Source organism: Sceloporus undulatus, chromosome 1 (genome assembly GCF_019175285.1).
Source record: "Sceloporus undulatus isolate JIND9_A2432 ecotype Alabama chromosome 1, SceUnd_v1.1, whole genome shotgun sequence".
Lineage (NCBI taxonomy): Eukaryota > Metazoa > Chordata > Lepidosauria > Squamata > Phrynosomatidae > Sceloporus > Sceloporus undulatus.
In genome coordinates this window covers 137,364,374-137,378,392 of record NC_056522.1, presented here as the reverse complement: position 1 = coordinate 137,378,392, position 14,019 = coordinate 137,364,374, and the positions used below count along the sequence as shown (strand labels likewise).

The following is a 14,019-nucleotide window of genomic DNA, read 5'->3' as shown; positions in this document are numbered from 1 at the left end:
CATGACAAGGTTTTGTCTACTTCACTATTATTCCAGGTTGCTTAAGCTCTGTGAAAAGAGCATGACAAGGTTTTGTCTACTTCACTATTATTCCAGGTTGCTTAAGCTCTGTGGAAAGAGCAGTTTGGTGCAAAAAGGTACCAGAAGGTCTTCAGATATACCTAAATTTTAACATTGGTGTCTAAAAAACCCTCATTTTTTTTCACAGAACCAGATGTGATATCAAGACAAAGCAATCGCCTTCCCAGAATTCTAATAACTTAAGATGGTCTTCTTTGCACAAAGCAGATCACCTCACATAGATGAGGAGAACTGCTGAAGCTTTACAGTACAACATTTACAATAAAAATTAAATATCTTCCCATCTTTATTCCCTGACAAGAACATTGTATACAGTACAAGCATTTCCCCCAATTGCTAGTGTTCACTTTTAATAAAACAGCTGAGTTTGTCAAATGAAGGTATTTATCACTGTCAATGCAGGTTTACAAAGCATCTACAATCTAACCCAGACGTTGTAAATCACCAAGACAAGAAAAAAGAAGAGTTGGGGAGCGTTTGTGCCCACATATTTAGGATTAAAACAGCAGTTATTTACCAAGTTGGTTAGTCATCAATTTAACAGTGGATTTCAAATATCAACAAAACACTTAATAGTAGGGATTCACTGATTCTGAAAGGATTTCAAATCCTTAAAAATTCAAATAGAAAGAGAGCTCTGGTAGAGTGATCGGTCCTCTAGAAATCTAAACTTAACATCAAAAACAAATCCTCCTAATACCTATTTTATATGGAGCCCCTAGCCCTATATAGAAGTTTGACTGCTCATATGCACAGCTCAAATGGGGATGGGAATGAATGCATGTCCTTAAGTACTCCTTCCAAATGTTTCCAGTCAAAGGAGTTCAGTAACTACATTCAACTGAACACAGTTACAGAGTCCTGTACAGAGTTTCTCAGAGCACAGAGTTTCCCAAAGAGTCCACAGATGGGTCCATGCCCATTTTCAGCAATGGGGCATATCTCTTTTCATTTAGTCCTATAAGCAGCCAAGAGAAACAGCTTCTGCAAAATGGAAAACTGTATTTGACCCTAAGTCTGAGAACCAAATGCACAGAGAACTGGATCTACATGTAAGATCTACTACAGAGGAAGCGCCTATGCCTAACATTTCTTAACTTGCATGGAACATGATAGGGTACCTTTTTCTTACATTCTTTTATGTATATAAGTGAGAATCTGGCAATTTTCCACTAAAATAACAGAAGCTAATAGCCAGAAGGAAGATAAAAGTTTTTATACTACAGTTATTGAACAGATGCCTGTATTATAAATCAACATTATGTGCAAGTTGAGTAACGTTGTCTTCTGGAGCCAAAACAGGTGCAACCAAAATAAAAGTGAGGCCCCACCCAGCCCAAACCTATTCACAACTGTGCATCCTCCTAGTTGTTGTTGTGTGCCTTCAAGCCATTTCTGATTTATGGCAACCCTAAAGCAAACCTATCATGGGGTTTTCTTGGCAAGATTTGTTCAGAGGGGGGTTGCCACTACCTTCCTCCTACAGTGCACCAGAAACATTTTAGCCCAGATCCTGCTACTCAGAAAGGGAAATTGCAAAATACTGTAAAGGACCAACTCCATGTACTCCCCGTGCTCTGTTATTGTTGTGAACTAAAGAAATCAGCCTTCCTTTACCATCTATATTCCCCCTTTGTAACCTATTGAACCTCCTGCAGCACTGGAATTCCAACACTGGGTAGAAAGATTATTAATAAGTTTTAAAATTACCTAATAGAACCATCAGACAGTCATTTCTGGTTTAGGCAGCATTCCTTTCAGCTGAGGAGGAGTCCTGCCTTTACACACTGGCCTTTTAAGTGACAAATCAGTAATTCTATATGCACCTGCCAGCTACCAAATCTGTCAACCTATTGGCCTAATTCTGGCAAAAACATTTTTACTATTGACTTGGTGGTACACATATTAGATACACACCCAGCCAGCTTCCCTCATGTTTTTCATTCTCAGAACTGCCTGCTTAAAGACCCTTCCCACCTTAGAAACTAATTGTAAGGGAAACATGAAAGCCTTTGGCTCACAGAACCTATCTTCTGGCATGCTTGATTATACAATAACCAAGAAATTACTCATAGTACATAAAAAGTACAAAACAGATAGAAATACCGAGTACACAAATGTGAGATTTCATTTCTCTGCTTGTTTTCTGTTATTGGTGTTTCCCTTTCTTAAGATTTGCTGTTACGGGTCTGAGAGGAAAGGCACAAGTAGCTTCTCTGTCAAACTTGCCGAGAGGGAGGATGTGTGCGTGAATGTGTGTGCTGAAGAAACTCGGTAAGGAAAAGGAGGTACTCCCCTGGCAGTATCTCTTCCTCTACCCCATCATGGGCTGCAACAGGCACCATGTGCTTTTCTTCCTCCACCGCTGCTGCCTTGGACTCTGGGCTAGGGTGAGGAGAGCCTAAGGCAGCAGAGAATCAGAAACCAGTGGGGGAATGGAAAATGGTGGAAGCAAAAAGGGGAGGGTTGTTATTTCCCTGCTGTTGCCACCAACGGCACCTTCCTTTCCCGCCTGGCCAGAACCCTGACAAATCCTGGATGAAGCTGTTTGGTAGCAAGAGCACTCCACTAGTGGCTGGAGTGATGGGTGGTCGCAGCGGCTGGGTGTCACTCCTCTCCAAGGTGTCATCCAGTGCATCGGGGTTCTGGCCCCTAGTGACACTACTGCTTGCAGGGCAAGTGTTTGTCCATCCTCCTCCTCTGTCACTTGGCCTTCTCCTCGGGAGAAAGCCGGGCAGCGGAGGAGTCTTGAGGGGCAAGCGTTCATCTGTCCTCCTTTTCCCACACAAATAGCCCTCTCCTCAGGAGGATGCTGAGCTGAAGAGGAGTCTTGAAGTCATTCCACATTCTCATGGGTTGCCCAAAATCGTTTAAGGGTTGCACGCAGGCCTCTGGGTCGTTTGTGCAGACCTCCTATAGAACATAAAAGTTGTTCTGTTCCAGAACTGGGTATATTCTCAGACCTCACCATGAGTTATTTCAGTGTTAAATATGGACTCACATTACTGATATAGGATAAATGTTGTCGCTGCTGCTGTGTGCCTTCAAGTTAGTTCCAACCTATGCTAATCCTAACGCAAACCTATCATGGGGTTTTCTTGGCAAGATTTGTTCAGAGGGGTTTTTCCTTTGCCTGTCTCTGAGACAGAGTGTATCACTTGCCCAAGGTCACCCAGTGAGTTTTCATGGCTGAATGGAAACCCAAACCTTGGTCTCCAGAATCATAATCCAATGTTCAAACTACTGCCAGCTTTACAGCAGCAGATGATGCACAGTAAAGCCAATGATAGAACTCGGCCCCCAAATAAATTCTTTTGTTGTTAAGTGCCCTCGAGTCAATCTCAACTCATGGCGACCCTATGGATGAGACATCTCCAAGACCCTCTGTCCTCCACTGCTCTGCTTAATTCCTGCAAACCCATACTCGTAACCGCCTTAATAGAGTCCATCCATCTGGCATGTGGCATTCCTCTCTTCCTACTTCCCTCCACCTTTCACAACATTATTGTCTTTTTCAATGAGTCCTTCCTTCTCATGATGTGTCCAAAGTACGACAGCCTCAGTTTGGTCATCTTGGCTTCCAGGGAGGTTTCTGGCTTGATCTGCTCTAGGACCCATTTGTTGTCCTTTTGGCTGTCCAAAAGACCGTCAGCACTCTTCTTCAGCGCATCTCAAATGAACTGATTTTCTACCCAGATTATATCTGGCCAACATTCTTCATCTCCAGAGAAATGCTCTTATGAGTGGCTATATGGGGCACCTGGGTTAGAGTGCACCCATCTCAAAGCCAATGGAAGATGGATTCCCAGGTACTGTATTATATAGTGGTAAGCAAACCAAGAAAATCAAAATGCACATGCATGACCTATCTCCCTCTTCATAACTATGAGACATGTACAGGCAAGTTGACAAAAGAGGAAAATTCATACTTCTAGCCTGTTTTCAGATTTCCTATCTTTTCCTAGCCCCAAACAGCCAAACTAATGCAAGAAGCATCATACTACAAATCATACTACAAACTGACTCCTCCTTTATACTGCACACCTGTGAACATGTGGTCATGATGCTAATATAGACTGGAAAACTCATGTGCCTGGCAGCAGAGGCCCAACTCACTACAATAGTCTTCTTAATAGAGAAAGTTCTTGGTTCTTTTTCCTTCCTTCATGTGATTATCTAGTGGTATATTTTTAACAGTAGTTGGGAGAAAAGGTGCTTTGATTTTTAAACTAATGCATCCTTTATGTCTTTGTGTGAAGTTCAAATACCGAGTCCCTCAAAGCCAACAATTTCAAGCTTTTTACAGCAGTAACCTAATTTCATTGACATGGGTCTAATAGCCCATCTCATATTCAACACAGTGGAGTCCCCATGGCAACCCTGTATCAGTTAATTAGATGGTTATATTACTCCTGATCACCAGGTTATTATTTTAGGTAATCAAAAGTAGCTTTCAGCTACCATGTTATACAAAACTGATGTTTCTTCTCAACAAAATATATGTTACCTGCACCATCACACATCAATACTTAATTTCTATTGCCGAGACACAAGATGTTTTTCAACCTTTACTACACTGTTACTATAATCTCATCAGTCCAATGAGGTAAAAATCTAGGTAATTGGTTATAAAGTAGTAACTATATGCTATGCAGCTAGGTGCAAAGTCTAAATCAATAGGCTAATGTCTGCAAATGTTTAACTTCAGCAGAGTTACTTTGCCAATGCTCTTAAATTCACAAAGCAACAGTCTTTGTTTACTAGCTTCATCAAAAGTTCTTTTAGATACGTTGAATTTTTAAGGCCAATATCCTATTTAAAATACATCTTTCTGGATTCCCCCCTCCCTACAACTTGGAGTTGTCAAACTGAATTCTTTTTGCATTAACACCTGGTGGGAGTTTTGTAACCTAAGAGCCTATTACATTAAACCTAGGCAGTGTAGGGCATCAGGAAATCCAGGTCCTTTCATAAGGCAGAAAGAGACAGTGTTGTCCTCCTTGAGGACAGAACTGTATGTGTCCTTCACATCCTATACCAACAACAACATTCGAGTAAAGGTTCAACTGGCAACCCCTCAGTTTTTGTACATAGAACACTGATGGGGACACCATATTGTGGTTTACTTCAGTTTTTTGTTGACCCCAATATCTACTGATCTAACTTTACTGCTGGTAACCATTCATCACATGGATTCAGAGGGCTGTTCCAGTCACGATGGGGACCACCAAGTAGACAATTTCTTGTGTGTACTAATACATAAACTATGACAAGTAAACATAAATAAAATTAGAAAAATGTATATCATTATTCAGGTTACGGGGGGGGGGGGGGGAGACCTTCCTTTCCCATTACCTCCTAAGAAACACTTACACAGCATGACTGATGTCGTTAAGCCGATTGTTCTCCTCCTCAAGTTCTGAGCCACAAGGCTCACATCGCTTCCAACCATCTTCTGTTTTAATCCACCTCCATCCTGGAGACCGCCAGTCCTGGCCCAAAAAAGGCATGGTTTCCTTAAGGCAAGAAAGGATAAATGCAGTTTTATCAATTTTACCATCATGGCAGTATAAAGATTTTTAACATCTATCACCCCAAGAAATTTTATTGCAAGGAAGGAAGACTATGTCCAAAACACACTGCGGAAATAATCCAGTTTGACACAGCTATAACTACTCAGGCTCAATACTAGGGAATTCTGGGAACTGTAGTTTTGCGAGACATTTAGCCTTCTGTCAGAGAGCTCTGGTGCCACAATAAACCGAGGACTCCATAGCACCAAGCCAGGACAGCTAAAGTGGTCTCAAATTGGACTATTTCTGCAGTGTGCTTTGGATCTATGACAAGGTATGGTCACAAAGATAAAAATGATCAGTGGCTACTAGATAACTGAAACGTCATTTACATGAAGATGTGAGACACAGTGAAAGAAAAGCATGCCTTCTGCATTTTATAGGACAGCACACCTTTCCATTACTAGCTCTAAAGCACAGGCTATACTGCACACACACAGGCTGCAACCCCAAAACTGTTTAATCTAGATTAATGTGTCTCTAACACATCATTCATAATAATTTCCTTATACTGCAGTCAAAGTGTTTACTGAGGAGAAAAATGAAAAATTATTCTATCTTTTCAAGGCCTGCCTATAAGAGAAATGGGGATTCTGATTTCTCAGAGTGCTCAGAAGGAAGACGTGGCAGTTATCATGTTGTCGACTCCGATTTATGGTGGCCCTTTCATGGAATTTTCAAGATTTATTTCAAGGTTCGCCATTTCCTTCCGTTAAGGCTGAATGAGTGACATGTTCAAGTCACCTAGGTGTTTTCTGTAGCTAAGCAGGGATTTGAACCTGGTCATACACCATTCAAATCACTAAACCATGTTGGCATTCTGTGTCTATTACTCTAAAATGTCTCCTTTATCTCCTTACTTTCCTTTCAGGATCGTAACTCATGCCTATATTCCTAACCTCTGTTTATATGTCAAAGAGATTTGTCAAAGCACTTTGGAGGCCAAGACATATCTTCCCAATTCTAATGATTGCTACCATAACAGCTCGCTCCATTTATCAAAGCAACAACAATGGCATTCTTGATATTTCATGTAATAACACATAGAGAGGTGTGAATTAACATACCACAAGTAGTCTTTTGGAATTTTTACTGCTTCTCAAAGAAGACACAAGAGCACAAGAACAGTTTACAACAATTACCATAAATCATCAGAGGTTAAGAATCTATTATTTTAACAGTAAAGACTAGATCAATACCCTGTCTAGTCCTGAGTTGTCCTGTATCTTCCCAGTGAGCAGCCAGATGCTTAAAGGAAGCCTACCTGAAGGATGTGCGAGCAATAACCCTCTTCCTCTATTGCCCTTAGGACAGGAGTTCTCAGCCTTTGACCCTCCAAATGTTTTGGACATCTAGAGAACTTCTTACCACTGGCCATGCTGGCTAGGGTCCCTGGAAGGTAAAGGCTAAATACATGGAAGACCAAATGTTGAAAACTGCTGCCCTAACTTCAGGTATTCCATTTCTGGTATTCTGTGGCAAGCAATCTCTTATACCAAAGACAGCATAATCGCTATTGTAAGCACTAGCCACTGACAACCTGATCTTCCTCACCATCACTTTCAACATCATCTAAGTTGGTGACCATGACATCTCTCATGAGCAATTTCCACAGTTTAACTATGAAGCTAAATGAAGGAATACTTCAATTTTCAGACTTGAATTTCCTGTCACTCAGCATCATACAACCATTGCATTTGTATCCTCGATCTATTATGAATGTTAGAGAAATAATATTTTATTTGCACATACTTAATAACCCAAACAAATCAATTAGCAACTTTAAAGTTGCTTATCTTTCAAAAATTAAATGTATTAACTTTTAAAATATAAAACATACGTTACCAAATAAAAGAATAACTCCATTACACACATAACATAAAACACCTAACAGAATACTAAATATGTAAAACCAACTACTCTAATTTACTCTCCACCCCAATCCCCCCAAAACCTCACCTTATACAAAATTAAAACACAAAATTCCTGGAACACAACCTAACATTACCTATATTGATTTTCCACTTCCCAAGCCTGAAAATATTTATACTTCGTCTACATCAGTTCTCACAAGGTTGCTTATCTTAGGATCCTTTTACACAGATAGATCACACACGCAAACACTTTAACGTTACAAGGGCATCTGTTCCCCCCACTTGCAAGTATGGTGCTAGTACATCGATTTTCTTTCTTCATTACACCAAGGAGAAAAAGTTATTGTTGCTGTTGTTAGTTGCAGTAGTACTATCAATGTTCATCCTGCCCTTTCCTACTCCCACCATGTACTACTTAACACATTGCCGCTACATACTTCAAGTGTCAAGGATCCCAGCCTCTGTAGGCCCATTCTGGACTGGCACCTTTGTACTACAAAGTGGCAGAGTATGCTTATTACATTTTCAGAAGAACAACAAAACCCAAGTGAAGCCTGTAAAAATATAGGGCCTAAAATGACAAATGTAGTATATGGTTAAACTCCGATCTATTTTGCTTGTCTTTAAAAGATAGTGGAAGTACTGTAAAGTGAAATGATATTTCATTGATAAAAGGAAATTAACGAATAACCCTAGTCTCTTACTTCAGGATGCATTCTCCAAAGCAAGAGGTGAATGGAAGAAAGACAAACAATCTCCTACTTTTGGTCTACAATATGACTGATCATTTTTCTTCTTCAGCCCCCTCTCTGCGTCTGTAACCTGGTTTATCTGCTATATCACTCACCTTTAAGGACGGGCGTTCAATGCCACTTGTGGCTATGTTCTTGTACTGGGCTTTTATATACCTCTTCTTTAAATGAACCCTGCTGTTTGCGCAGACATTTATGTTTTATTACCTAGCCATGTAAACAAGGCATTATTCATTACATGTATAGAACATCCTTTCTAGTAACGACATCAAGGTGGCATAGAGTGGCTCCGACCATGAGATCAATGCTTTAGTATACAGAAACACTGCTATATTTGGCATTTTACAGGTAGATAAGATTATGTAAGTTTAGAGCACAGCAGCTGACCTTGCCAAGAAGGTGAAGCTCAGCCAGTATCATTGGCCTAAAGTCAAACATTGTACATACTGCCCAAGTGGGAATTTGGACCCAGGTCACCAAAGTCCAATATTCCAACCATGACAGTAACCTCACCATATATGGCACTTGGCAAGTACTTAAACATAGTTAGGTTCATAGAACAGGAAGTTAAGCAGTACTACACCACAAATGGCACTTTACAGAGATTCACAATACAGTCGGCTCTTGGTATCTGCTGAGGTTTGGTTCCAGGACCCTCCGTGGATACTCAAATCTGTGGATGTTCAAGCCCCATTATATACAATGGCATAGTAAAATGGTATCCCTTATATAAAATGGCAAAACCAAGGCTTGTTTTTTTGGAGTTTATATATTTTTGAAATGATTTTCAAACTGTGGATGCTTGAATCCATGTCTAAGATAGCAATGAGGAGAACACAATGAAAGGGGCCTTAATACTGATTATATGTTTTACCTTTTCAATGGCACATCCACACTACTCTCATCTTCACCTACCAGGCGAGTACAGGGACACCTAAGTTGACTGGGGTCCAAATCACACTGCAGAAATAATCCAGTTTGAGACTACTTTAACTGCCCTGGCCAGTGGTCCCTAATTCTAGGAAGTGAAGTTTTGTGGGACATTTAGCCTTCTGGGTCAGAGAGCTTTGGTGCCACAATAAGCTACAGTTCCCAGGATTGCCTAGCACTGAGCCAGAGCAGTTAAAGCAGTCTCAAACTGGATTATCTCTGCAGTGTGTTTTGAACCATAGGAAAGTAGCCCTATTCTTTCCATGTTATTTCTACCTCTGGTTCTAAATACAGGCATCCTGACCAAGAACACCTGTACTGTACCTTGTTAACCTAAGTATAACTGCAGTCTTAAGTTTTAGTTCACAAAATACAGTGTAGCAAAATATTGGCCTACATTTTGGAAGATGGTACTTCAAATCCCTGCTCAAGTGTAAAAGAACACACTGGGTGTCCTTGTGTGACTAGTCACACACTCTCAGCCTCAGAGGTAGATTTTAATTGCATTTCTTCTTTAAAATTTAAAAACCTGTAAAGTTTTTAAAGTGTTTTTAATCTTGTGACACGACTTGGGTCCCTTTTTGGAGAAAGGCAGCATAAAACAAAGGCAACCCACCCCACCCTCCAAAGAAGCTTGGCAAGAAAGAAAACCCTGGGATAGGGCTGGACTCCTTGATGGCACATAGCAACAACAACAACAACAGCTCTCTCATTCCCTGTGTGTGTGTGTGTGTGTGGACTTTGGCTCTGGAGACCAGGATTTGAATCCTGTCTTGGCCATGAAACCCACTGGTGATATTTATTGGGCTAGTCACACTCTCTCAGCCTCAGAGGAAGGCCATGGCAAAAAACCTCCCCTGGACAAATCTTGACAAGAAAGAAAACCCCAAGATAGGGCCATCCTAAGTCAAAAATGACTCAAAGGCACACAACAACAAACTCATATCTTTATACACACATGTACATTCACACACAAACACACACACATATATGTAGCTATTAAGGAAACAGAGAAGAAGCTCTTTCTTGAGAATGCAACACAGCCTTTTTACTTGAGAAAAAGGGATTTTGTTTGTACATTTACATGTAAGTGACTCAAGGCACACAACAACAACAACAACAACAGGCACACAGATTCACACAGATATGATATATATGTGTGTGTGTTAAGGAAATAGAGAAAAGGCTCTTCCTTGACATTGCAACACAGGCCCTTTCCTTGGGGAAAAAAGGAATGATTTTAACATTTACATGAAAATGACTGAAAGCACACAACAACAACAACAACAACATATACATATACATATATACTCTCTCTCTCTCACACACAAATATATAATAGCCAAAGAGCTTTCCACCCTTTCCTATATATATATATATATATATATATATTCCTCTCTCTCCATATATATATATATATATTCCTCTATGTGTGTGTGTATATATATATATATAGAGAGAGAGAGTCCTATATACATACACATATCTATATCTATATCTCTATCCCCCCTATTATAGGAAATGGGGGGGGGCTCTTTGACCCTTTTGAGGGCTCTTTCTTGCCAAAGGGCTCTTTTTAAAGCGTGCTCTTTCCCTGGGTGGCTCTCAGCTCAGTAGAGCCAAGCCATTGGCAGCAATGCTAAAGGGCCAAACCCTGCCTTGCAGAGACTCCCCTTCTCCACCTCCTGCAAAGAGGCTCTAATGCCCCCTTGGGCTCCCTGCCCTCTATCTAGTCTTACCTCGAAGAGAGGCCTCTGCCAGCCCCGTCCAGGCAAGGTCTTCCTCCTCCTCCCTGCCTTCTTCTGTCCCTAAGGTCCTCTAGCCTGACCCCAGTCTCCAAGGCGTTGTTGTTATTGACGGAAGCAGCCAGAGGGAAACTTCCAAATTCCCCCCGCCCCGCCCCTCCGCCTTCTTCTGATTGGCTCCGGCGCAGGGCGCTTGTTGCCACCCGGGATCCAGCCTCCCCATTGGCTGCTCAGGGCATTGTGACGCTCCCGCCTCATGTGACGGGGAGGAACCTGAACACGTGTCAATGTTTTGGTGGGGAGCAGGAGAGAGGAGGGAGGGGGCGTGGCTTGGCTTCTCCTCTTTCCGCGCGGGCGGGGCAATGGAACGCTGAGGGGGAGTGGGACGCGCGTTAAGGGAACCTGGGTTTGGGCGCACGTGTGAATGGAGAGGAATGCGGGAACACGGGTTTGAGGGGGCGGAGGGACCCAGGGTTTGAGTACTGCGTTAAACGTGGTAGAAATAGAGAGTTTGGAATATCTGTAGCACCTCTGTGAGGGAACATCGCAGAACTATGGAATAATTACTGAGGAAGGAAGGAAGGGCAAAGGCCTGTTGGTGGACGCAAGGGATGGAAGCAAGGAAATAAAGGAAGAAATGCAAAATAAATACAATATAATAATAACAACAACATCTTATTTCTATTCCACCTCTTCAATATGATCGAGGAGGCAGCTCACATAAATAAGCATATAACATAATAAACATAATCCCATTATCCTAACAATAATAATTATCATTATCCTAATATTAATACTAATACTAATATAAAACAAATGGGGCCTTGAGCAGATAAAGTGAGAAATCTCCCTGGAAGCCATGATGATGAGACTGTGTCTGTTGTACTTTGGCCACATCACGAGAAGTCATGAATCATTGGAAAAGACAGTCATGCTAGGAAAGGTAGACGGCAGTAGAAAGAGAAGAAAACTGAATGCCAGATGGTTAGACTGGATCAGGGAGGTCATGGGCTTAAATTTACAGGACCCCTAAGCAGAAAATGGGAGGACCAAGGGTCTTTGGCACCTTTGAGGCTTGGTGCATCTACACTGTAGACCACTACACCACACTGGCTCTGGTTACAAATCACCATGCATTCAGTTTGGCCACTGTGGAAATAATGCCGTTTGGCACTGCTTTAAGGGCTGCCACTCCATCCTATGGAATCTAGTTTTACAAGGTCTCAGAGCAGGGACGTAGCTAGGATTTTAGGAAGGGGGGGCAGACTAAGTGCCATCATTATAATGGGGCTTGAGTGCGGCGGCACAGCAGCACACACCATTCATTTTTCTAATGGAAGGGGGGGGCCGGGCCCCCCCAACCCCCCCCCCCCCTTGGCTACGTCTCTGCTCAGAGCCTTTCTGGCTGAAGAGCAGGGTATAAATATAGTACTCCAAACAAACAAACAAAGTCTTTAGCCTTCTCTGCCCAAGAGTCGTGCCTCACAAAACTACAGGCCCCAAAATTCTGTAGGATGGATGGAGCCCATGGCAGTTAAAGTGGCCTCAACCTGTACTATTTCTCCAGTGTAGATCAACTCTCAGCGTCAAATTACAACACACTGAAGTCCTATACAGTACTTGTTAACTGGTTGATCACCCATGGAAAAGTATAGTAGGCCCTTGGTATCTGCTGGGGTTTGGTCCCAGGACCCCTCCCTCCCGTGGATACCAAAATCCATGGATGCTCAAGTCCCATTAAATACAATGGTGTCATTATACAAAATGGGGAAATCAAGGTTTGCTTTTTTGGAATACATACATACATACATATATATATATATATTCCATATGCCAATAAGCAGAGAACAGAAGGCTACTTTTTTATAAAAGTAATTAGTTTGCAGTTGTAGTTCCATGGTCTCTGTTAGTATTGTTGTTGCAGTTTTTGACAGCATCTATTTCTGGTCTCTTAGGAGTTACTAAATTAAGTTACTTTTACACCCAAAATACACTGCAGAAATCATCCATCTTGAGACTGCTTTACTTGCCTGGGCTCTATACTAGGGAAGTAACTTTGTTCCTTGTGTGTTTAGGATTTGTATAGGGCCAGCCCTTTCGTTGGCTAGAATGTGGTTTGAGGTGTGGTTAAACAAGGAGTGGATTATAAATGATTTTGGTACACTTGTGGGTGTTGTTTTTTTCTGTTTCATGTGCCAGAATTGCATACTGTAAACATGGGCTGACATTTGTTGATCTCCCTCAGGCAGCAAAATATATTGAGCTAACCTGGCACTTTGCTGCTGTGTGCCTCCAAGTCATTTTTAACTTATGGTGACCCCAAGGCAAACCTATGATAGGATTTTCTTGGCAAATTTCTTCAGAGGGGGTTTGTCGTTGCCATCCTCCGAGGCTGAGAGAGTGTGACTTGCCGAAGGTCACCCAGTGGGTTTACATGGCTGAGCGGAGGACTGAACCCTGATCTTCAGAGTCATAGTCCAACAACCAAACTACATTACACTGCACTGGCTCTCTGTTTGCAAATCACCATGCATTTCAATTTGGCCATATGGAATTTTTTTTTGGGGGGGGGGGGGGAGAAATTTGCTTAAAGAACAATACAAGTACACTTCAAATTCACTTGAATGTTTTCTTTCTGCCCTATATTTAAATCTCACATTTTATGGAATGTGTTAACTGACCCTAAAGCATTAATTATCACTATTTAACCTCTCCCATCAAATTCATTCTTTGGTTTTGGAAGGATGTTCCAGTTACATATTGATCAATAGGTTCATCACATCTTCTTGATTTGCACCTTGGCAAGATGTCATGCATTTTGAGTTGAAATGTGACAGAATAACTAATGCCAAATTAGAAGTCGAGGCCTGTTTTCTTGAATTAATTTCAATTAAAGAGATAATTTCCAGTTTACTGAGATTTTTTGAACATTAACGAAATACACATCAGGCATCTTAAGTATCAGGTGTGCATTTGCGCACACCTTAAACTAATCAGTGCCTCTGTGTGTTTGTGTGCCTGTGGGCCAAACTTAACACAACAGAGGCAGACATATTTTTCTATG

The 14,019-nt window shown here is 41.5% G+C and overlaps 1 protein-coding gene across 4 annotated transcripts in view; it reads right to left on the bottom strand.

Moving 5' to 3' along the window:
* Positions 1-11,104, bottom strand: part of FBXO25 (F-box protein 25) — a 34,636-nt gene extending 23,532 nt beyond the window's left edge. For 3 of the 4 annotated variants that reach the window (XM_042465538.1, XM_042465561.1, XM_042465553.1), the window contains exons 1-2: positions 10,950-11,104; positions 5,455-5,597 (exon numbers count right to left, since the gene is read on the bottom strand). In XM_042465538.1, coding sequence (XP_042321472.1) covers positions 5,455-5,591 — 137 coding nt within the window. In that variant the 5' untranslated portion in view covers positions 5,592-5,597; positions 10,950-11,104. Of the gene's footprint in view, positions 1-5,454; positions 5,598-8,375; positions 8,488-10,949 lie in introns of all 4 variants that reach the window. The other variant, XM_042465545.1, reaches the window with a different exon arrangement.
* Positions 11,105-14,019: the final 2,915 nt, after the last annotated feature.